Source organism: Giraffa tippelskirchi, chromosome 3 (assembly GCF_054371585.1).
Source record: "Giraffa tippelskirchi isolate mGirTip1 chromosome 3, T2T-mGirTip1v1.2.pri, whole genome shotgun sequence".
In the NCBI taxonomy this organism is placed as follows: Eukaryota; Metazoa; Chordata; class Mammalia; order Artiodactyla; family Giraffidae; genus Giraffa; species Giraffa tippelskirchi.
The window spans coordinates 182,639,557-182,663,525 of record NC_137277.1 but is presented as its reverse complement, the minus strand read 5'-3'; the positions used below and the strand labels follow the sequence as shown (position 1 = coordinate 182,663,525).

Genomic DNA, 23,969 nt, shown 5'->3' with positions numbered 1-23,969 from the left:
CACCGATGAGCCCTCACTGCTGGGTGCTCCCCACAGCACTGTCACTGAACCTCCCAACGCCGCCCATCAGTCACCGCACAGCTGGGAGAACAGGAGCCAGGATTCGAGTCCAGGCCTCTTAATCCCCACTGCCCTTATCTTTTTCCATTATACTTCCTGAACTCCTAACTCGGTCTCTAGGATCCCTCTCAACAATCGAGTCTAATTCTCTGATTCCAGGCCAGCCCTTTCTGGCCCCGATAACTCCACAGGCCACGTGGGCCCAGGGTTCAGCCGGGAATAGGCATGTCAGGGTCCTGGGGCTCAGCAGTGCCACGCCTCACACATGACAGGTCTGGTGATATCCTGCCTGGGGGGTGGGAGTGCAGGGCTGGGCCGGGAGTCCAGCAGAGCCTGGCACCTCACTTGGCCCCTCCCCACCCCACATGCTCTCACCCCCCTCCCACTCCCGGTCCGCTCCTCTCTGAACAGGGCTCTCCCTCCCGCTCCTGGCCTGGCCAGAGGGGACTGTTCTCACACTCTGCTCCTGTTCTCGCAGACCTGGCAGAATAGCCCTGGGCCAGGGTCCTGCTTTGCTTGGCTCGCTATAGCCAGCCCAGAGCCCGGGCCAGCTCTGGGAGCCATCTCTGACCCCTAGGGTGCTCGCCCCATCCCTCCCCGGGTCAGACCAGTGGTCTGCGTGTCCCGGCCCAGCTCAGCAGCAGCGCACCCAGAACCCGATCCGATGCCTAACACAAGGCCCATGGGCCGAGCAGGGTCTGGCTCCCGCCTTCCTCTCTGTCCTCATACCACCCCTTCCCTCTTACTCCACCCCAGCTTCCTCAAACATGCTCTCTTCAGAGGCCCTGATCTTTGAAAGGCAGGCTCCTTCTTGTCATGTGCTCAGCTCAAAAGCCAGCTCCCTAGAGAGGGCTTCGCTGACCATCCAAAGCAGCACGTCTTTCTCCTATCTATTTTGTTCAGGCCACTTATCGCTGCCTGACGTTGTGTCCACTGCCCAACACCCCGCGCCGGCCTGCAAGCCCCCTGACATCAGGAGCATCCTCATTTTGCTCCCAGCTGTGACCTCAGCACCCAGAAGCGTGTGGGCCAGGGTGGGGGGTGGTGAGGGGTGCTACATGTTAGACTAGGTGGCCAGGAAGGCCTATCTGAAGAGATGACATCTGATTTAGAGCCTGAATGAGGCAGCCAGCCTGTGGCCGTCTCCAAGCAGTCTTCCAGGCGGGGGAAAGCAAGCGCCGCAGCCCCTCGGAGGAAGAGGTCTGGTAAGGAAGGTTTGGTTGGTTTTGAGGAACCCAAGAAGCTTGGTGTGAGCAAAGCAGGGGAAAGAGTAGCAGGGAGTGAGGGAGAGAGGGGTATATGGGCCACACCTCTCCTGCATTTTATCCCAAGTTCATCAGGAAGAAATTGAAATATTTTAAACACAGGAACTGGAGGAGGAAATGGCAACCCACTCCAGTATTCTTGCCTGGCAAAATCCAATGGACAGAGGAGCCTGGCAGGCTACAGTCTATGGGCTCGCAAAGAGTCGGACAGGACTGAGCACTTGTCAGCAAACGCAGGAACACCATGTTGCAGGTTATGTTTCTAAATGAACCGCACCGGCTGCTCTGTGGAAGGCTGATTACAGGCGGAGGGGAGTGGGCCAGGAGACTGCTGGAGTCACCGGGTTAGAGATGCTCGTTGTGGCTTAGACAGAGGTGGAAATGCAAGGAAGGAGCTCCATTCGACCCATGGAGCCGTCTGTCCTACCAGCTGGAGAGGCCTGCGAGTCAGCAGCCCCCTGGCTGGAGTTCTAGATGCTTGGAATCTAGCCCAGCCCACCTACCAAATCTTATTTCTCAGCGACCCCCAGCCCAGACTTTCCCCCCAGCTGACTGGGCCTCCTCTCAGTTGCCTACCCATGCCCGCAGCACGTGCTGTGACCCTCACCTGACCTGCCACTCCCTACCACCACCACAGGAGGGTCTGGTGGAGACACCAGCACGAAGACCCCTGCTCGTTCAGACTCATTTCTCCCCTCCCTGAAGTCCTTCTGGGCTTCAGGCAGCGGCACAGCTATCATAGGGGCTTCCTTCATAGCTCAGTTGGTAAAGAATCTGCCTGCAACGCAGGAGGCCTGGGTTTGATCCCTGGGTCGGGAAGATCCCCTGGAGAAGGAAACGGCAACCCACTTCAGTATTCTTGGCTAGAGAATCCCATGGACAGAAGAGCCTGCGAGGATATAGTCAATGGGGTCGCAAGAGTTGAACATGAGTTAGTGACTAAACCACCACCGCCATGGCAGCTATCAGGGAGCACGTCATTATTCCCTTTTTCACTTTCCCGAGACAGCTGTAAGTTGGATAAAGGCAGACACCAGACTCGCACCCTTTGGGGTTGTGGGGACACTGAGACCATGACAGGCTGCGTGGAACCCTCAGCACAAGGCCAGGCACCAGGAGGTCTCACTCAAGGGCAACTCCCCGCAGACCGTCTGTGTCTGAGGACGCCCATCCCTGGTGCTCACTACTCCGCAGGGAGGCTCGGCTTCTCTGCCCAGCCAGGCAGGTGGATGAAGCATATTTGGGGATGACGTGGAGGGGATGAAGGATGCGCCATGGGTTTCAAAAGCACAAGTTGATGACTCTGCATCATCTGTGCTCCGCATTACCCACATCTCGCCTTGCCCAGCACCCCCTCCATGTGAGATGAGCAAACTCCTGCTTAACTGTCAAGCTCCAGGAAGCCTTCCTGATCCATCGCCCGCCACCCAACTCTTCCCATGCACCCACAGTTCTGAGGGCCCCTGCTGTGGCACTTCACAGCAGATGGCAAGTGCCTGTTTACACACTGGCCTCTCCCATGAGGCTGGGATTATATTTATTCATCTTTCCATCTTTAGCACAGCATTTATCAGGCATGAATCAGTGTTAACTGAGTGTATCTCTCCCCATTCCCAGTTCAGTTCAGTTCAGTCGCTCAGTTGTGTCTGACTCTTCGCGACTCCATGGACTGCAGCACACCAGGCTTCCCTGTCCATCACCAGCTCCCGCAGTTTACTCAAACTCATGTCCATTGAGTTGGGGATGCCATCCAACCATCTCATCCTCTGCCGTCCCCTTCTCCTCCGGTCTTCAATCTTTCCCAGCATCAGGGTCTTTTCAGATGAGTCAGTTCTTCGCATTAGGTGGCCAAACTACTGGAATCTCAGCTTCAACACCAGTCCTTCCAATGAACATTCAGGACTGATCTCCTTTAGGATGGACTGGTTCCCAACTGATGACCAAACTCAGACACTTCAGCTCATGGTCTCATTCTATGCTCATCCCAGTCACAGTGACAGTCAGCCCTACCCCAACATCCTCCAGCCCCCTTACCTAAAATCATCCTCCACTGCTAGACTTCACCCTCTCCTCTTTTTTTAAAACAATTTTTTTCTTTTCTTTTTTTTTTTTGGTCACACTTTGTAGCTTGTGGGATCTTAGTTCCCTGCCAGGAATTGAACCCACACCCTCAGCCGTGAGAGCACAGAGTCCTAACCACTGGACCACCAGGGGATTCCCCTCCTCTTCCTTTAATGCTACAGGACGGTGGTAACTCCCATTTCTGAGCGCTTATGATGTGCTCGGGGCTTTACAGACATTATTCCATTTGCTTGTGGAGATTGAGGCTCAGACAAGGTGATGCAGTTATGAAGTGGCAGAATCTTCTGCCCTTAACACTGGCACAGATCACCTGGCACCTCATCAGAGCTGGGTCTATTTTAAAAATCATCATCTGTTCTGCAAAATTTAGTGCTTTTATAGCTACATATCAAATTGTCATACAAAATCTCGCTTTGCTCATTAAATGCTTTAAGTGATAAGTCTTGCTACTCCAGTGAGGTGGGGAAAGGACTGTTATGTAGGAGATACAGCACAGGACTTGGAATGGGAAGCCCTGGGTCTGGCTTCAACTGTGCCGCAGTCAGGCTATGTGATTCTAGGCAAGTCACCCAAACATTCTGGACCTCAGTTTTCTTGTTTGTATAAAGGAAAATGACAGTATCTCTCCAAAAGGTTTTCTAATGCATGCTCGAAAGTGCTCCACCCATTTCATTGAAATAATAAATTTTATTTATCCGCAGCCACCTCACCCCTGCATTTAGCACAGCACTGGATGGCCAGCAGGGATCAGGAAGTCTTGCTGAGTGATTTTTCAGTTGCTGGAGATTCAGGAGTCACAGAAAACAAGCCACTATTTCTCCTCCTCCTGATTGGAGAAGGACGCCTAAGTGCCACCACTGATCATTATGTTCAGAATGTGTCAAACTCTGTGCCACACATCTTACAAGGGCACTCTCCCTGAATCCTCCTGACACCCCTGCCAGGCGTTACCCCATGTTTGCATGCATGCATGCTAAGTTGTATCTGACTCTTTGTGACCCCATGGACGGTAGCCTGCCAGGCTCTTCTGTCCATGGGATTCTCCAGACAAGAATACTAGAGTGGGTTGCCATTCTCTTCTCTAGGGTGTCTTCCTGATCTAGGGATCAAACTTGCATCTCTTACATCTCCTGCACTGACAGGCAGGTTCTTTAACCACTCATGCTGCCTGGGAAGATCCCCATGTCGGGGATCATCAGATTGAGACTCAAACAGGGAAAGTGACTTGCCCAAGTCACTACAGATTTGAGCTAAGATTTGAACCCAGGTCTGTCAAGTTGCATCCAAGTACTGCATTTCAGACTCTTTTGTTGACCATGATGGCTACTCCATTTCTTCTAAGGGATTCCTGCCCACAGTAGTAGATATAATGGCCATCTGAGTTAAATTCACCCATTCCAGTCCATCTTAGTTTGCTAATTCCTAGAATGTCGAAGTTCACTCTTGCCATCTCCTGTTTGACCATTTCCAATTCGCCTTGATTCATGGACCTAACATTCCAGGGTCCTATGCAATATTGCTCTTTACAGCGTCGGACTTTGCTTCTATTACCAGTCACATCCACAGCTGGGTATAGTTTTTGCTTTGGCTTCATCCCATCATTCTTTCTGGAGTTATTTCTCCACTGATCTCCAGTAGCATATTGGGCACCTAGCGACCTGGGGAGTTCATCTTTCAGTGTCCTATCTTTTCACCTTTTCATACTGTTCAAGAATGATCTCTGTTCGTTTCCAAGGCAAACCATTCAATATCATGGTAATCCAAGTCTATGCCCCAACCAGTAACGCTAAAGAAGCTGAACTTGAACAGTTCTATGAAGACCTACAAGACCTTTTAGAACTAACACCCAAAAAAGATGTCCTTTTCGTTATAGGGGACTGGAATGCAAAAGTAGGAAGTCAGGAAACACCTGGCCTAACAGGAAAATTTGGCCTTGGAGTACAGAATGAAGCAGGGCAAAGGCTAATAGAGTTTTGCCAAGAGAATGCACTGGTCATAGCAAACACCCTATTCCAACAACACAAGAGAAGACTCTACACATGGACATCACCAGATGGTCAACACCGAAATCAGACTGATTATATTCTTTGCAGCCAAAGATGGAGAAGCTCTATACAGTCAGCAAAAACAAGACCGGGAGCAGACTGTGGCTCAGATCATGAACTCCTTATTGCCAAATTCAGACTTAAATTGAAGAAAGTAGGGAAAACCACTAGACCATTCAGGTATGACCTAAATCAAATCCCTTATGATTATACAGTGGAAGTGACAAATAGATTTAAGGGACTAGATCTGATAGACAGAGTGCCTGATGAACTATGGACAGAAATTCGTGACACTGTACAGAAGACAGGGATCAAGACCATCCCCATGGAAAAGAAATGCAAAAAAGCAAAATGGCTGTCTGAGGAGGCCTTACAAATAGCTGGGAAAAGAAGAGAAGCAAAAAGCAAAGGAGAAAAGGAAAGATATTCCCATCTGCATGCAGAGTTCCAGAGAATAGCAAGGAGAGATAAGAAAGCCTTCCTCAGTGATCAATGCAAAGAAATAGAGGAAAACAACAGATTGGGAAAGACTAGAGATCTCTTCAAGAAAATTAGAGATACCAAGGGAACATTTCATGCAAAGATGGGCTCGACAGAAATGGTATGGACCTAACAGAAGCAGAAGATATTAAGAAGAGGTGGTAAGAATACACAGAAGAACTGTACAAAAAAGATCTTCACGACCCAGATAATCACGATGGTGTGATCACTCACCTAGAGCCAGACATCCTGGAATGTGAAGTCAAGTGGGCCTTAGAAAGCATCACTACGAACAAAGCTAGTGGAGGTGATGGAATTCCAGTTGAGTTATTTCAAATCCTGAAAGATGATGCTGTGAAAATGCTGCACTCAATATGTAAGCAAATCTGGAAAACTCAGCAGTGGCCACAGGAATGGAAAAGGTCAGTTTTCATTCCAATCCCAAAGAAAGGCAATGCCAAAGAATGCTCAAACTATCGCACAATTGCACTCATCTCACATGCTAGTAAAGTAATGCTCAAAATTCTCCAAGCCAGGCTTCAGCAATACGTGAACTGTGAACTTCCAGATGTTCAAGCTGGTTTTAGAAAAGGCAGAGGAACCAGAGATCAAATTGCCAACATCTGCTGGATCATCAAAAAAGCAAGAGAGTTCCAGAAAAACATCTATTTCTGCTTTATTGACTATGCCAAAGCCTTTGACTGTGTGGATCACAATAAACTGTGGAAAATTCTGAAAGAGATAGGAATACCAGACCATCTGACCTGTCTCTTGAGAAACCTGTATGCAGATCAGGAAGCAACAGTTAGAACTGGACATGGAACAACAGACTGGTTCCAAATAGGAAAAGGAGTACATCAAGGCTGTATATTGTCACCCTGTTTATTTAACTTCTATGCAGAGTACATCATGAGAAACGCTGGGCTGGATGAAGCACAAGCTGGAATCAAGATTGCCGGGAGAAATATCAATAACCTCAGATATGCAGATGACACCACCCTTACGGCAGAAAGTGAAGAGGAACTAAAGAGCCTCTTGATGAAAGTGAAAGAGGAGAGTGAAAAAGTTGGCTTAAAGCTCAACGTTCAGAAAACTAAGATCATGGCATCTGGTCCCATCACTTCATGGGAAATAGATGGGGAAACAGTGTCAGATTTTATTTTTGGGGCTCCAAAATCACTGCTGATAATGATTGCAGCCATCAAATTAAAAGACGCTTACTCCTTGGAAGGAAGGTTATGACCAACCTAGATAGCATATTTAAAAGCAGAGACATTACTTTGCCAACAAAGGTCCGTCTAGTCAACGCTATGGTTTTTCCAGTGGTCATGTATGGATGTGAGTGTTGGACGGTGAAGAAAGCTGAGCACCGAAGAATTGATGCTTTTGAACTGTGGTGTTGGAGAAGACTCTTGAGAGTCCCTTGGACTACAAGGAGATCAAACCAGTCCATCCTAAAGGAGATCAGTCCTGGGTGTTCATTGGAAGGACTGATGTTGAAGCTGAAGCTCCAATACTTTGGCCGCCTCATGCGAAGAGTTGACTCATTGGAAAAGACCCTAACGCTGGGAAGGACTGGGGGCAGGAGGAGAAGGGGACGACAGAGGATGAGATGGTTGGATGGCATCACTGACTCGATGGACATGGGTTTGGGTAAACTCCGGGAGTTGGTGATGGACAGGGAGGCCTGGTGTGTTGCGATTCATGGGGTTGCAAAGAGTCAGACACGACTGAGCGACTGAACTGAACTGAACAGTCAAGTTGCGAAGCCTCTGTTCCTAACCACCATGTTTCCTGAGGAAACTGCTCTGGGCCACTCTCTGCAATCTGAAAGTACTGCCCCAAGTCGAAGCTTTGGGCTGTGCCCAGTAAGCCCTGTTTCACTCAAGCGTCTCATCTAAATCCGACCTGTTCTTTAAGGCCTAGTTCACCGGTCATCTCCATGAAGCCTCCTTGGTCCTCCAAGGTAGAAAGGTCTTCCTTTTTTTTTTTTCCCTAATATTTATTTATTAATTTTGGTTGTTCAGTTCAGTTCCGTCGCTCAGTTGTGTCCAGCTCTTTGCAATCCTATGGACTGCAGCACGCCAGGCTTCCCTGTCCATCACCAACTCCCGGAGCCTACTCAAAGTCATGTCCATTGAGTCGGTTGTACCAGGTCTTAGTTGCGGCTTGTGGGATCTAGAGTTCTGACTAGGGATTGAAACCGGGCCCCCTGCATTGGGAGCATGGGGGTCTTAGCCACTGGACCACTGGGCAAGTCCCAGGAAGGTCCTTCTGCCTCCTCTCTACCCTCAAAGAATTCTATCTGCACCTCGACTCATACCCGCTTTCTATTGCCTGACTCTTCTGCATCTACACTGAATTCCTCAGGTGAATCCTTAAGCTCCTTGAGAGAAGCAGTTCTTGTGTGTCTTTATTAGCTCCACCAGTCAGACAGGCCCAGAGGGTGTGGTAGAGTACTGGCTCCCCTCCCCCACCGAGCTGTACTCAGAGTCTTGGGCTGGGCTCAGTGGGGTGAGCTGGCCCTACCTCCATGCTGGCATCCTGCCTACCTGGTATGACATCCAGATTCCTACGGGCCCTGGCCCCAGGAGATAAGATCTCATCCCCCTGGATTGATGGCAAAGATCCAATAAAAATCAGAGCACTCAGGCTCATTGCTGGTTTGTAAAGGAGTCAAAGGCCCGAAGAATCCGATGGGTGAGAGCAGAAGCTTCTGGGTTGCACGGCTTGCACTTGGTTCTCCAGCAAGGACCTGTTTGGACAAAGCCAAATGGCTTCCTGGCCAGGAACAGCTCTTTTGATAGAAAGTCCAGTAGGAAGCTGCCCTTCCTTAGGCTTTTAGGGCCCACTAGAGAGCTACTAGGGAGTTGGTGATGGACAGAGAGGCCTGGCATGCTGCAATTCATGGGGTCGCAAAGAGTCGGACACGACTGAGCGACTGAACTGAGAGAGCTACTGGGTTTCCCCCATGGCTTAGCAGTAAATAATCCACCTGCCAATGCAGGAGCTGTAGGAAACATGGGTTCGATCCCTGAGTCGGGAAGATCTCCTAGAGCAGGAGATAGCAACCAAACCACTCCAGTATTTTTGCCTGGAGAATCCCATGGACAGAGGAGCCTGGCGGGCTAAGTCCATAGGGTTTCAAAGAGTTGGGCACAACTGAAGTGACTAAGCATGCATGCAGACAGCTGCCACTGCTCAGATACCAACATCCAGGCCAAAGACCATGGCCCTTCCTCTTGGTCCAGCTCTTACTGCCTAGAGACCCCTGGGTTAGTTAACAGAACAGGGAAAGCCCTCCCTCTGCCATTAATTCATGTGACACTGGGCACATCCTCTCTGTGCCTTAATGGGGAGATGAGAGGACTGGATCAAAACATCTCCAGTTCCCCTTTGGGTCCGGGGGCCACAGGCTATGATTAGGTTCTTTCTACCTCTAATATCCTACAGGTAGAATAATATTCTCTATTTTCACTCCCAGAAGCAGGGTCAGAGCAGGAGGTGGCGGTCCTCAATCCAAGAAACAGCAGAAGCCAGTCGAGACTGCCTAGTATTATGCCTTCAAAGCTTATCCCCTTCAGAGGCAAGGCCTTGTTTTCACTGCCTCCAAGGTAGCTGTTTCACCTAACAGAGTCTCAGAGGACTGTCTGGGCCTTGGCCACTTTAAACAGAAAAACGGCAGAAGGCCTGAGTGACCTCCCAGGGTATGAGCAGTGCTCACCCTGGAAACCCAGCAGACCAGGGGGCAGAATGAACCTAGTACCTTGCCAGCCTACACTGGGCAAGGGGGCCTCTCTTGTCTGCTTTGATCCCCAATCCAAAAAAGTTTTTCTCTACTTTACAGAGTCATTTTCCCTCTCTTCTCCCAGGACACAGCTTGCTTATTCTAACGGGGTTCATTCCCTGTACCTAGAAGGAGTTCTGCAGTTCCCCAGGCAAACCCCACTGAGGACAGAATTAACTACCACTTCTGGTGGCTCAGACGGTAAGGAATCTGCCTGCAATGCAGGAGACCTGGGTTCGATCCCTGGGTCAGGAAGATCCACTGGAGAAGGAAGTGGTTACCCACTCCAGTATTCTTGCCTGGAGAATTCCATGGACAGAGAAGCCTGGTGGGCTACAGTCCATGGAGTCGCAAAGAGTCAGATGCGACTGAGCAACTAACACACACTCATCCGAGGAAAGTCCTTTACTTGTCTTCAGAGTCCCACAGGACAAAGGGTCAAAGCTCTTAACATTTTTGGCGGGGACAGGGGAGCGGGGAATAGATCCTGTTGCTATCTGTGGCTACCATGGGCTTTCTTCCTATGATAAAAACACACAAATATTTGTAGTCTATTTTGGGGGGGTACCATGGGCCCCCCAAACTCCATCAAGGACTCAGAAAGACTCTTAGAAACCTGATCCTAGAAGAAAAGCAGGTCACCCAGTCCCTTCTCTCACCTAAGCCAGGATCCCTTCTAACAGCAAGCCTCCCATCACTGTCAAGTGATGTTCCTCTTCTTCACCTGGCCCACTGCTCAAGATCACCTTCTCCAGGGAGCCTTGCCTCATCTCTTCTCCTCCTCTCGGAGCCCCTCAGCATCTCAGCCAGAGCCATGCAAGTTCCCACCTGTACTTTCTTCCCAAGCAAGAGAGCTGGCTCTCTGTGGACCCACTTATTTAACCCCATAACCCTGAACCAGAGTTGGAGATGACCATGATCATGAATATGAGAACTCTGTGCTTTGAAGCTAGGGTTCATGACAGCAGTGGACCATTCCCCAAAACAATGGGGCTGTGGAAATCTCCCTCCAAGAGCCTGTCTGCCCAGGCCTCACAAGAGCAGAAGCTCCCCTGGGACGACTGCCTTTCCTACTGAAATGTCCCAGAGAGCCTTTCAGCAACTGAAACCAGCAGACAGGGAAACTAAGGCCCAGGGAAGCAAAATGACATGCCACAGATCAATATTCATAAAAAGAGGCGGAGCTAGGACTAGACTCAGTCCCTGATTCCAAGCCTAGAGCTCTTTTCCTTACACAAGTGGCTTTATAAAAACTAAATCTGGGGGCTTCCCTGGTGGCTCAGTGGTAAAGAATCCGCCTGCCAATGCAGTTGACATGGGTTTGATCTCTGGTCTGGGAAGATCCCACCTGCCACGGAGCAACTAAGCCCATGAGCCTAGTCTCTAGAGCCCAGGAACCCAACTACTGAGCCCACATGACGCAACTACTGGAGTCTGCCTGCTCTAGAGCCAGTGCTCTGCACAATAAGAAAGGCCACAGCAACGAGAAGCCTGTGCACTGCAACTGGAGAGTAGCCCCTACTTGCTGCAACTAGAGAAAATCCTGCACAGCAATGAAGACCCAGCACAGCCAAAAATAAATAACAAATTTTTAAAAATACGCTTAAAAAAAAAAAAGCTAAATTTGTCCTCACACTCCCACACTCACACATGCATGAGAGTTTCTGAAAAGGTGTACAAGAAAGTGAATAGGGGTAACGTCTGGGGAGTGTGACAGTGGAGGTGGTCAGAGAAGTGAGGAGGCTAACATTTACCTTAATACCCTTCTCTACTGCTGGATTTTATTTTTGTTTGTTTTGTTTTACCATGAATATGTTTTATGTATTCAAATTATAAAAATAAACCTGCCACCGAAAGGGGATTCTGGCCCCAGCCCACCTCCAACACACAAATAGAAACAAAGAGAAGCCATAAGTCCTCCTGTCCGGGTAAACTATAAATTAGCGAGACTGCCTTTTTGCATAGTTTATGGCCACTGGTCTCATTAATTCACAGTCATGGTGCGGTTGATGACTTGAGGAATCTTACCAGGAAAAGCTAAATTCAATTAGGGCTCTTGGTGGCTCCCTGAGGAGGCTCTGGTATCTTGCTTTTACTTACACAAATTGAGGGCAAACCAAATGGATCCAGACTCTCCCACAGAGACCCCACCCAGCTCAGAGAGGATGCCCTTGCAGATCCTCCATTAGCGCAAGGCAGAGGGAGATGGGAGAGGTGGAGGGGAGGCTGGGCTGGCTGACGCCTGACATCCCTCTGTGTCAGGTGGGTCTCCTGTCTGCCTCAAACATAGCTTTCCGTGGACACTATCTCTACATGGAAGTCAGTCATACACTCACTTGTCCCCTGAGATCTTTCGGAGCCCTTCTTCCATGCCAGGCACAGAGGAGAAAGCAAATGAAAGCTCTGCCCTCAACGGGCTGACATTCTTGTAGGAATCACGTACTAAGAACAGCTCTCTCTGTCCTGCCGGCTTCCCTAATTCCTCTCCATCTTCAGGACTGGCTCAAGTTCCCCCTCCTCTGAGAAGGCTTCCCTAACCACCCGTGCCCTCGGGGACTGCCTGTCCCCTCTGAACTTTGACTCTGCCAGGAGTCCGCCCAGCCCTCAGCACAGAGAGACCATTTTCTCCAAGCAGACTGGAAGCTCCTGGTGAGCCAGGCCTGGGTCTCTCACTCTTCCTGGTTGTCCGATGGGCCGCCAAGCTCAGAGCCTGCTGGTCGGGGCTCATTTCCCTCTACGACCTCAACTGGAACAGACGAATTAATTAGCTGCCCTCAGTCCTGGCTGGCCAGCTTGAAGCCAGAGCCTCCATTAGTTTGTCTGGCACACAGTAGTGCTATGTAAGTGTTAGCTGCTTCTTATTTTGGTGAGCTTATAAACTCTGCTGGTACACGTCTGTGATGTCACCTCTTTGCCTTCTGTGCTGCTGCTGCTGCTAAGTCGCTTCAGTCGTGTCCGACTCTGTGCGACCCCATAGATGGCAGCCCACGGGGCTCCCCTGTCCCTGGGACCCTCCAGGCAAGAATACTGGAGTGGGTTGCCATTTCCTTCTCCAGTGCATGAAAGTGAAAAGTGAAAGCCTTCTGTGACCTGGTCTCAAATAGGCCCAGCGCTGTGGAAGGGCCAGTCTGGGCTTAGGGGGCAAGTGCCCCCCCCCCAAGGGACTGGGCAGGGGACTAGGGAAGGAATAGGACTTCTTCTGAATCTCGCTCGGAGCTGCTTAAGGACGCTATCTTTTCAGGAAAGCGCTTGCCTGGGTAATTTGGGGAAAATCCAGACTCGCATCAAGTCAGTGTCAGAACTCAGGTGTCACGTCTGACCTAACAGACCCCCAAACTGGCCTCATGTGTTGATAGAACTTTAGGGGGGAAGGAAATGAAGTCAGCATGATTTCAGCAAAGGCGGAGGGGCGGGGGCAGCCCACTGATCCGAGCCCAACTCAAAACCTAGTTCAGTTAAAATTAGATTAGCCTATAAGATTAAAAATACCCACATGTAATCACGGGCTGCCTTAAAGTACCAGTTGATGTTTGTCGGCATCTAAAGAGATGGTCGGGCCCAGCGCAGTGTGTGCAGACAACCTTGGGGAGACGTGTCTGACTCAGACATTTGCAGGGGGAGTGAGCGCTGCAGAAGGAGGCCCACACAGGCGATGGATGACTCAGGGATAACCCAGGTCCTGGGTTTGCTGAGTGAGCCTTCTCTCCCCACCACGGAAGGAAAGGGGGTGGGGGGAGACAGGAGGAGGGAGGGAGAGAGGCAGGCCCGCCAGCCAGCTGCACACAGGCTGGCATTCCCGAAGGGAGCCCAGGTCCCTCCCGTATTTCTGAATGCCACCACCTCCGAGAAGGCCTATTTACTTCACAGCAAGGCTTTGTGGGGGAGGGGGGCACACAGTTTTATGCCTCCCACAACCCAAGAAGTGATCTATAGAGAGCAGCCACGACTTGAAATGCCTTTATTCCCTCCTTATTTTAAAATGATCTTGGGAAAAAGAAAACTTTTGAACTGAAAGGGAATCAGGGCATGATGATGAAAAGAACACAAGCTCCAAAGTCACACAGATCTGGGCTTCAACCCCAGTGCTTTCCAGCTGGATAATATCTGACACAGTGTCTCAAACAGGAGCTTGGTATGTGATAGCTCACATAATTAACAAGTATTTAACGTAAATACTGCGAATGAGGCAATGAGAGCTCAGAGAAGCAGTGCCTTGCCTAAAAGGTCACACAGTTAGGCAGCAAAAAGCTAGAACTAGATCTCAGGTCTCTTGACTTTCCCTCTTCTGCCCCATCCAGTATGTTTTCTGCTGTAGTTCACTCCTCTGCCTCTCCTTTCTCCTCCCAGAGGGCCTACAACACATCAAGAGAAAGGGAAAGCTCTCCATTTCAAAAGTTTGCTGCTCCACAGACTAGGAGAATGACAGATCCCAAGGCTGTCAGCCTTCACACGCTCACACTCTTTCTTCATACAAATACTAGGTGTGTTTAAGGGATCAAGAACTTGGAGTTGAGGTGGCCTGGGCTCCAGCGCAACCCAAACCACCATGCTCCTTTAGCCCTTCCTTCCTCCAAGAGAAAACTGTCCCTCCTGTCAACCATTCAGGGTACCAACAGGAATGTGTCTGGTCATTTACTCTAGTTAAAGCCTCTTGGGACCTCTGGTCTTCCTTTGTCTTCACAATGACCTGACCAGGCAGGAAAGAGGACAGGGCCTTGGGTTATAAGTCCAGGGACTGAGTCCTTACTTGTTAAGTGACCCGCCTGAGGTTTCCTTAGATGTAAAATGAGTACATCAACACCACCTGCGAGGGACTTCCCTGGTGATCCAGTGGATAGGACTCCATGCTCCCAATGCAAGGGGTCTGGGTTCGATCCCTGGTCAGGGCACTAGATCTCGCATGTCGCAAGTAAGAATTTCCATTCCACAACGAAAACTGAAGCTCCCTGTGTGCTGCAACTAAGACCCAGTGCAGCCAAATAAATAAATAAATATTAACGAAAACAAAAGCACCACCTGCCATTCTAGCCCACAGGACCATTGAGAAGATCAGAATTAAACAGTATATATGCAAGTGCTTTGGAAACAAGTTACAATACTAATGAGAATTACTGCTAAACTCCCCCTGCCTAAAAGGGCTCAAGACAATCATGCCACCTGCTCTCAACACAGAGGCTGCCTCTCAGGGGACCCTGCTGGGCCCCAAGGGTAACCCAAAGCAGCCCAGCAGGCTTCCCACCCAGAGGCAGGAGATGGTAATCACAAGGTTAGCCACCTCTGCTGGCAAAAGGAAATGACCCTCTAATTGGTCCTCCCCCATCCAGGCAGGGAAGAAGCAAGCTGGGTCAGACCACTGAGAGAGCAAAGAGATGGCAGGCAGGATCACTAGCAGAGGACAAGGGATAGGCCCAGCCCAGCTGCGGGATTCACGGGGACAGAGGATGCCGGCACAGAACCCTGATGGCTCTCTCAGTGGAGGGAGAGAGCTCCTGCCATCAACAAGTGCTAGCCCCTAAGGCGTGCATGCTCAGTCACTAAGTTGTGTCCGACTCTTTGCAACCGCGTGAACTGTAGCTCACCAGGCTCCTCTGTCCTTGGGATTTCCCAGACAAAAATACTGGAGTAGGTTGCCATTTCCTTCTCCAGGGGATCTTCCTGACCCAAGGATCAAACCCGCGTCTTCTGCATTGGCAGGCAGATTCTTGACCATTGAGCCACATGGGAAGCAGCCAGCTCCGACAGGGAGTACTAAAATCCCCGCTAGCAGGTACGGTGAGCTGGGCAGCTACTCCCTGCGAGCCTTGGCATCTGCTGAGGGGAACGTGAGGGTGGGAGATGCAGCTGTACCCTGAGAGGAGGCTGTGCCATGACTCAAACAGAGAATGGCAGCTCCACATCACAGCGGATAACCCCTCTGAGCTGTTTCCTCATCTGTGAAACAGAGATAGCCTTTCTCTCATGTGATTTTAGTAAGAATTAAATGAGATTACTTCTGGAAAGTGCCTGACACTACTCTGTAGATACTCAATAAATGGTCATTCTTTTTAAAACACACAGCCCCCCAACAGAAGAGATGTCACAGGGCAGGCTAGGCCGGATGCCAAAGTTGTGGATAAACAATAAGGGATATGGCTTTGGGGGAGAAATGAAAGCAACGGCTGTGGGCTGGAGTGGCCTGGGAAGACCGCCCAAAGGGGAGGAACCTGAACAAGCCCTGAAAAGCCAACACAGTGCTGGACTCTGTGCTGGGCATCCCACGTTCGGCCTCTGCATCGATCCTGGAAGACAGAGATGGCATCCTCACCCTCCTGACGAGGCAAGTCAGGTTCAGAGACACCAGGTGCCTGGTCACGCAGGTACCAGGGGCAGAGCCCAGACTTTGTGACCTTGTCTGTCCTTCCCACCAGAACTGGAGTGGGAGCGGCCATGACAGGCAGGATGGAGAGGAGAGGGGCGCCTCGTGGGGGCTCAGCTGAGGGAAGTCCAGGCCACACGACCAGCAGAGGCCCTCCAAGTGCCCTGGCACCTCAGGACCCAGGTCTCCTACCTGAACCTCCCTCCCAGGCCCCAGCTGACCTCCCCACACTGTCCCACGGGCATTCTGCTGTTTCTTCCCAAAGAGAAAAAGGTCACCTTTTCCTTTTTGGAGAGTTCCACCTGGGCTTCTAGGGACAGTTTCAAGGTGACCTTTAAGTTGTTCCTCTCTCCTTCTGAGAAGTGAGAGAAGCGAGTTCTAGTCTTACACAGGAAACCAGCCATTGAGTCTGATATCCACACGTGTGAACTGGGCAATAATGACCCCTCACCTCCCCTCCTCACAGACCTGTTCTGAGGAGGACATGGCAGGACGCCCCTTGCAAAGACTAAAACCAAGAAAAGCTATAAGATGTGAAGGGACAAAGGAGGGCTTTTTTTTTCACTGTGGTCAGGAGACAAGTTGAATACCTACCTCACAGGCTGCCAGGAGCTGGACGTGGGTAAATAACTGTGTGGGGTGCCAGTGGAGAGCTGGGTTACAGAGAGGCGCTCCCTTGAAACACACACAGGACTGGGAGCCGAGTAAACAGAGAGACAAAGCGAGATTCATGCAGGGTCCAAACCTGTGTGGGGTGGGGTGGGATGCGGAGTGGTCCTACCCAGGGCTTGGAGTCATTCTCACAGTTCTCCCAATGGGCTCACCCCCAACTCACATCACTAGGCCCTCCCCATGAAGGAAAAGGCAAGAATCCCTGACTGTCAGAGACAGAGAAAAGGCCCGAGTAGGGAAGAGGCTTGCCCCATGTCACCCACTGAGTCACTCAGAAAGAACCCAGAAGCATCTCCTCTAGAACTTCAGCTCTAGGGCCTTCCCCAGGAGGTCCAGGGGTTAAGACTCTGCGCTTCCACTGCAGGGGGCACCCGTTCAATTCCTGGTCGTGAACTAAGATTCCACATGCTGTGCCTGTGAGGCCAAAAGGATTTTTTTTTCATAGCATCATTTTATTATTTTTTTAAATTTATTTCTTTATCTTAATTGGAGACGAATTACTTTACAATATTGTAATGGTTTTTGCCATACATTGACATGAATCAGCCATGGGTGTACAGGTGAGGAATTTTTTTTTAATCTCCAGCTCTAATGCCATCCACCCTCGGCCAGTGTCTACCTGAGGCTCTGCTCCACGACCAGAACAAGAGTGAGAACTGCACACAGCACCTTCTGTTCTTAAAGGAGGGGTAACGTGCCAGGGAAGCAGCTGTCACAGATGACAGAATGAGGCCTCCAACAGGGTGCCTACCTACGCTGGGGCACTGAGAGAAGAGGCAAGACCCCAAGACGAACGCCGAGGCTCCAGAGTATAGTAGCGAGGGAGCACGGCCTCGGTCCCCCAGCCCGCCCCCTGAGTCAGCTGCTACCACGTCCCTTCCCCACAGGAACTGCTAAAGCAAAAGGAAGAATAAAGTTGGTGGGACTGACTTTCAGTCCTTCCTGAAACCTGAAGGAAGGGCTCCTGGTAGCAGCCCAGGCTGAGAGATCTGTATCCTCCAGCCTCCGAGGAAGGTTCTAGGAGGCTGAGGTAGGAAGGCATTTACCTGAGGTGGTCAAACTACCAACAGGGGTGGCTGCACCTCACTGAGCGCTTCCTGTAAGCACAAAAGCAGCTTTACGTGCGTTAATTTCTGTCCTCACCACATCAGCAGCACTATAACTGGATACTAGTATTCCCCCCTTTTTATACTTGAGAAAACTTAGTGTCAGAGAGGGTAAGGGACAGAGTGGTGCCAACCTCAGTTCAACACTGCAAAGGGGGCAGGGGGAGTTCCCTGGTGGCCAAGGGGTTAGGATTCCAGGCTTTGACTCCCGCAACCTCGGCTCAGTCCCTGGTTGGGGAACTGAGATCTCTCAAGTTGTGTGCCAAAAAACAAACAGCCAAACAAAAAGGGGGAAATGGGCTTTTACTTTCTGCCACCTGAACAGGGACTCTTAAGATCACCTTTCTTTCTACTCTCTTCCCCAGGATGGCCAGGTGCGAGGGCACCCCTGTTTCCAGAGGCAGAAAAACGTCCTGTCAAAGCAGAGACACAGTCTCTCGCAACTGCAAAGGCCCTCAGAGATCATATCCAGCATCCTCACTTTTACAATGGGAAAACTGTGGCCCAAGGCTGAATGACTTGCCAGGGTTACCCAAGTCAGTGGAATGGCAGAAATGTCAGACCTGGAAGAAGCCACAAAGATCAGCTGACAAGTGGAGAGGCGTCACTGGCCCAAGGTCACAAGGGAGACGGGACAAAAGGCCAAGTTTCCTAACTTCCAGGCAGACACCCGTGTCATGGCACCACCTCTGCCAACTGCCCGGGGTCCCAGCACAGTTTTGGTGGGGACAAATCAGGCCAAACCTGGTCCCATTAGGACTGGAGTCAGGCCTGCAGGGACAAACTCCTGACTGGCCACAGTAGGAGCTTAGTGGTCATGCTGTCAACCCACCAGAAGTCACCGAGACCCACCGTGCATGCACTAGTCCCCCCTGCCCCGCCCCATACCCTAACACAATGCCAGGTGCGGCTGGGAGGTGACGGGGTTGGAGAGGGGAGGAGGGCAATTTATAAATAGTGACTGTGAGGCCTCTTCCTGGTCTCACACAGGCAAATGACACATCAGTCACTTCAGCTTCTTACAACAAATTAGGACACAGGGGGTTCAGGATTCAACGCATATGGTCAAATTTAGAGACTCTTGCTGGTTTCACAGGTGGGCGAGATCTGCAGAAAAAAGCCCAGTTTGTTCAAGGTCATGTATTTGTCAGAATCAGTACACATGACTCCCCTCGCCCCGGCCTTGATTTTTTCCCGGGCTGCCTTCAGGGGATAGGTGCTGGTGGCCCAGCCCCATGTACAGGCCTGCCACTGTCACAGCACCAAAGCCCTGAATCAGGAAGCCAGCTCCTAGATCCGTCACAACAGAAGCCCCCGGGCCCTCCTGCAGCATGTCCCCGAGCCTGTCTCATACCAGCCTGGCATCGCCCTCAGCTCCCGCGTGTCCTTGGGAGAGCTGCAAGGCTTCCTGCCAAGAATCACAAACTCTGCAAACCCAGACCAGTAGAGTCCCAGGCCCTCGTGTCTTCCACAGCTAGCTGGGGGCTAAAAAGGCAAAGGCGGATGTCAAAGCCCCCCAGGACACCACTTCCAGGGACTTCTGGGTTGTGCAGGCTCTAGGGAGCTCCGGCAGCATCTGGAGCATCTATCATCTGGAGCATCTCCAGCATCTATCACCCAGCAGAACAGAGTGCCCAGACCTAGCGGGGAGACAAGCCTCTGGAGGGGAACCACTTTTCTGTTTCCTTCTTCCAAAAAGAACATTTCAAAGTCTCTTCATATCAGAACATCCTGAGCTTCTCCACCGGTCCCTCTCCCACTTGGCTGAGTAGCAGGCAGGCCACCATGACTGGCCCGGCTGGACAGCACGTTGAGACACAGCAGGGTGCAACCTGGTGCTTGACCCTCCTCCACTCTCCCTCCCCCGCCTCAAACCAGACTTCAGGAATTCCCAAGGCCCCCTGTCCCATAAACTGTATAAAGAATGGCATTCCCGGGCCGGAAACTGACTCAGGAGCTCCTGACCAGCCTGAGCAGGCAGAGCTGACAGATAACACTCCAGGGATGAAGGAAGGAAGGTAAGAATACAGTGATGCCTCATCTTCCACCACACCTGTAAGTCTCCAGCACACACGTTCCCCACTCTACCCAAACTCCTTAGGCAAACCAAGTAGAAAGATCCTCCATCCTGGAACAGCCTTCCATGAAGCATGTAATTACACTGGTGGCTACTGACAGAGCAGACTGTGTCACTTGCTGAAGACACGCCTGTCTCACACACACACAGCTGGGCACCTGGCTCCAGAGGAGACCTGCCAGGCCTGGGAGCCTCGCTGAAGGTACCCAGGACCAGAAGCATCCTCCAGTCCTGCTCTCTCCCATGAACAATACCCGGCTCCCGTGTGAGGAGGCCGCAGAACTCAAGTTTGAGAAGCATTAGGATGGCCGGATGGAGGCTGCCTACTATACAGGAGCAGTCCAGACCCTCATTCTTGGGCAGCTTCGAGCGGTAAGGATGGGCAACAGGCTCATCAGCTAGGTGACAGCGGAAACATCGGGGGCTAGGTGGACTTACCTATCTTCATGAGGCAGGCCAGTAGGATCCAGAGGGCGATTTCGAAGGGTGTGCGCACGTGTTGGTAGTCGATGCCCAGGACTGGAAAGGCCTTTCGAGCCTTTGGGCTGTGTTCAGCGAAGGAATGGTTAACAGGGCGGCTCTCGGGGGCGAGCTCCGGTGGGGCGGTGGTGACATCCCCAATCGAGCGTTCCCGGGGCGGCTCTGAGCCTCTGATGGTGCTGGCGGTCGGGCTGGGCTGGAGGCCATGGCTTCTGAGAACGGGTAGCAGACCCACCAAGGCTACCACGACGAGCAACGAAGGGAAGATTCGAGGCGGAGGGAGGCCACTGGCGCCAGACCACAGAAGCATCCCGCTGCTTACCCCCGGGACCCTTAGCAAAATGAGAGTAAGACCTGGGACATAGGTAGCAAGGGGTCAGCAGGAGGGGGCAAGAGAGACTGCGGGAGTCTCTAGGCAAAGTTCATGTTTGAGAGATGTGTTTTTGTGGAAGCAGTCCTCTGGAGGTGGAAAGAAGGCTGGGTTCCCGATCTAGAACGCCAAACTGGGGAAGAGGGACCAGGACCCAGATAGGGCCATAAGAGACCAAAAGGTTTGGAACTCCAGGCCTGGGAAAGGGGGTGGGGGAGGGGAGAGGCGGCACCCCAGGGACAGAGGAAGGAATAGGATGGGGGGTACCCCAGGCAAGGAAAAGGGAGGGCGGGGACCCTCTGCTGAGAAAAGTGGCTGAGCTGCTGGGACTCTTGCTAATGGAAGGAGCAGAGAGCCTGAGCTAAAAGAAGGGGATCGAAGGGGGTGGGACCCAGTCCAGGAAAAGAAGAAAGGGAGCTGAGAGCCCAGGCTGCGAGAAAGGAGTGAAGCCAGAGAGCGTCCGGGAGCTTCCCCACCCAAAGAAGGACCGGGGTGCAGGCGCGCCGGGCTGAGATTCCGGGGAAATGGAGGGAGGCGGAAGGCGGAGGCAGGCGGCCTGGAGAAAGGGCGCCTTGGCGCGGGCTGGGGGCGGCTCGCGGTGGGCCAGCAGCGAAGCGCCCTTCCTTGCGGCCCCGGCGCGGTGCTGCGCTGCGCCCCGGCCCAGCTTCAGTTCCTCCGCGTCCAGCTCCACTTCCAGTTGCAGCCCCGGCCCTGGCACCGGCGGCGGCTGACTGCTGTCTACTGAGCTCTGTACTGCCTCTTATAGGCACCAGCGAGCAGCCGGCGCTGCGGGCTAGAAGGACCTGTCAGTGCCCGCGCGGTGCAGCGACCCCTGTCGCCGAGGAAAGGAAGTATCGCGTTGAAAGAGAAGGGAAGAGTCAGAGATGGCCAAAAAAGTCCAGCATCTACAGAGATTATAACTTTAAAAAGGGTAAAATGCTCTGCTAATTACAAAGCACGTTCACATCCACGTTCACAGTCTCATGGAGACTTCCCAGCAAACGTGAATGATGTATTATTGTCTTAGATATTTAGTTACCATGTGACCTTGAGCAAATTACTTAACCTCTCTATTCCACAGCTATCTCATCTGAAAAAGTGGAGATAACAGGAGTACCTATACCTGCTAATGCTGCTGTAGTAAAGTATGTTGTGTTAGTGGCTTAGTCGTGCCCAACTCCTTACAACCCCATGGACTGCAGCCCACCAGGCTCCTCTGTCCATGGGATTTTCCAGGCAAGGGTACTGGAGTGGGTTGCCATTTCTTTCTCCAGGGGATCTTCCCAACCCAGGGATCGAGCCCTGGTCTCCCACACTACAGGCAGAGTCTTTACCCACGGAGCTACCAGGGAAACCAGTAGTAAAGTATATCTGATGACTAAATGAGATAACCTATGTAAAGTGTTTAGAATAGAACTGAGGACATGGAACCATGATTATGCTTCCAGCTTTGCAGATGAAGAAACAGGCCAAGAGAGTTCCTTGGCTAGTATGAAAATAGTTATGTTGATTTTCTAGGACTGCTGTAACAAAGTTCCACAAACTGAGCGGCTTAAAGAATAGAAATTTATTGTCTCACATCCTGGAGGTCAGAGGTCTGAAGTCAAGGGGTCAGCAGAGGACTTCTGAGGGTTGTGAGGAAGAATCTCTTCCAGGTACCTCTCCTAGCTCCTGGTGGTTTGTAACAATCTTTGGTTCTCCATGATAACGCCAATCTTCGCTTGGTGATCTCCCTGGGCCTCTGTCTCTGGGTCCAGGATTTCCTTTTTTTGTAAGGTTTCCAGTCACACTGGATTAGGGGCCCACTCTAAAGACCTATTGGGCTTCCCTGGTGGCTCAGATGGTAAAGAACCTGCCTGCAATGCAAAAGACCCCAGATTGATCCCTGAGTCAGGAAGATCCCCTGGAGAAGGGCATGGCTACCGACTCCAATATTCTTGCCTGCCTAATACCATGGACAGAGGAGCCTGGTGGGCTACAATCCATGGGGTTGCAAAGAGTCAGAAACAACTGAGTGACTAACACACACACACACACACACTAATGACTTCATCTTAGTTTGATCATCTTCAATGATCAACCCTTTAAAATAGAGTTCTGTTTTCAAATAAGTCCACATTCACAGGTGCTGGGGGTTAGAAACAACATCTTTGCAGAGGACACAGTTCAACCCATGGCGGGAATGGAACTGAGATTTGAATGTATATGTGATTGTGTATTGATTGGAATTGGTAAGATTCAAGTGATCATGTTTGTACACTGCAATCCTTGAAAAGCTATGAAAAACTACCACTGCCAAGGGACAGCCAAGGCCCAGCCTGAACCAGGCAGTATAACATAAAAGTTAAGATTAAGAATCCAGCCAGATTTTGGGTTTCCCTGGTGGTCTAGTGGTTAAAATCTGCCTGCCAATGCAGGGGACACTGATCATCAGACCACGACCCCTGTAGCATTAATTTTAGATAAATTATATTGTGTATTCTGCATGTTAAAAGCATGATCTTGTTAAAAGAAAGAAAGAAAGTGAAGATGCTCAGTCATGTCTGACCCTTTGTGACCCCATGGACTGTAGCCTGCCAGGCTTCTCTGTCCATGGGATTTTCCAAGTTCCAAGCCTGTCCAGGTTCCAAGCCTGGTCTGGAAAGATCCCACATGCTGAGGAGCAACTAAGCCCATGTGCCACAACTACTGAAGCTCGTGGGCCTAGGCTCTATGCTCTGCAACAAGAGAAGCCACCACAATGAGAAGCCCATGCACAGCAACAAAGAGTAGCCCCTGCTCACCACAACTAGAGAAAGCCCGAAAACGGCAACCAAGACGCAGCGCAGGCAAAAATAAAACACATAAATCTTAAAAAGAAAAAAAAAAAAGAATCTAGCTAGATTGTCTAGGTTCAAATCCCCACATCTCCACTCAGTAGTTAGAAGACCTTGGGTAAATCAGTCAACCTCCCTGTTTCACAGTTTTTTCCTCCATCGCATTCAGGCAACAACAATGCCAGCTTCATGGGGCTGTTATAAGACCTTAGCCAATGTACATGTGGAACTCAGGGCAGCACACAGCAGTACCCTTACATTTACCACCTGTATCTTCATTTACACGTACTGAGGGCCTCAAATGTAGACTTTTGGTGTTAGGGCCACATGAAGTTACATGTCCAGACGCAGAAATGCTGGCTAGAAAAAAATCC

General features: G+C 51.0%; 1 protein-coding gene across 1 annotated transcript in view; it reads right to left on the bottom strand.

Annotated features, from left to right (window-relative positions):
* SLC9A1 (solute carrier family 9 member A1) overlaps positions 1–21,551 on the bottom strand; it is a 55,212-nt gene extending 33,661 nt beyond the window's left edge. The window contains exon 1 of the mRNA XM_081580451.1: positions 20,368–21,551. Within this exon, the coding sequence (XP_081436577.1) occupies positions 20,368–20,719 (352 nt within the window). The 5' untranslated portion in view covers positions 20,720–21,551. The remainder of the gene's footprint in view (positions 1–20,367) is intronic.
* Positions 21,552–23,969: the final 2,418 nt, after the last annotated feature.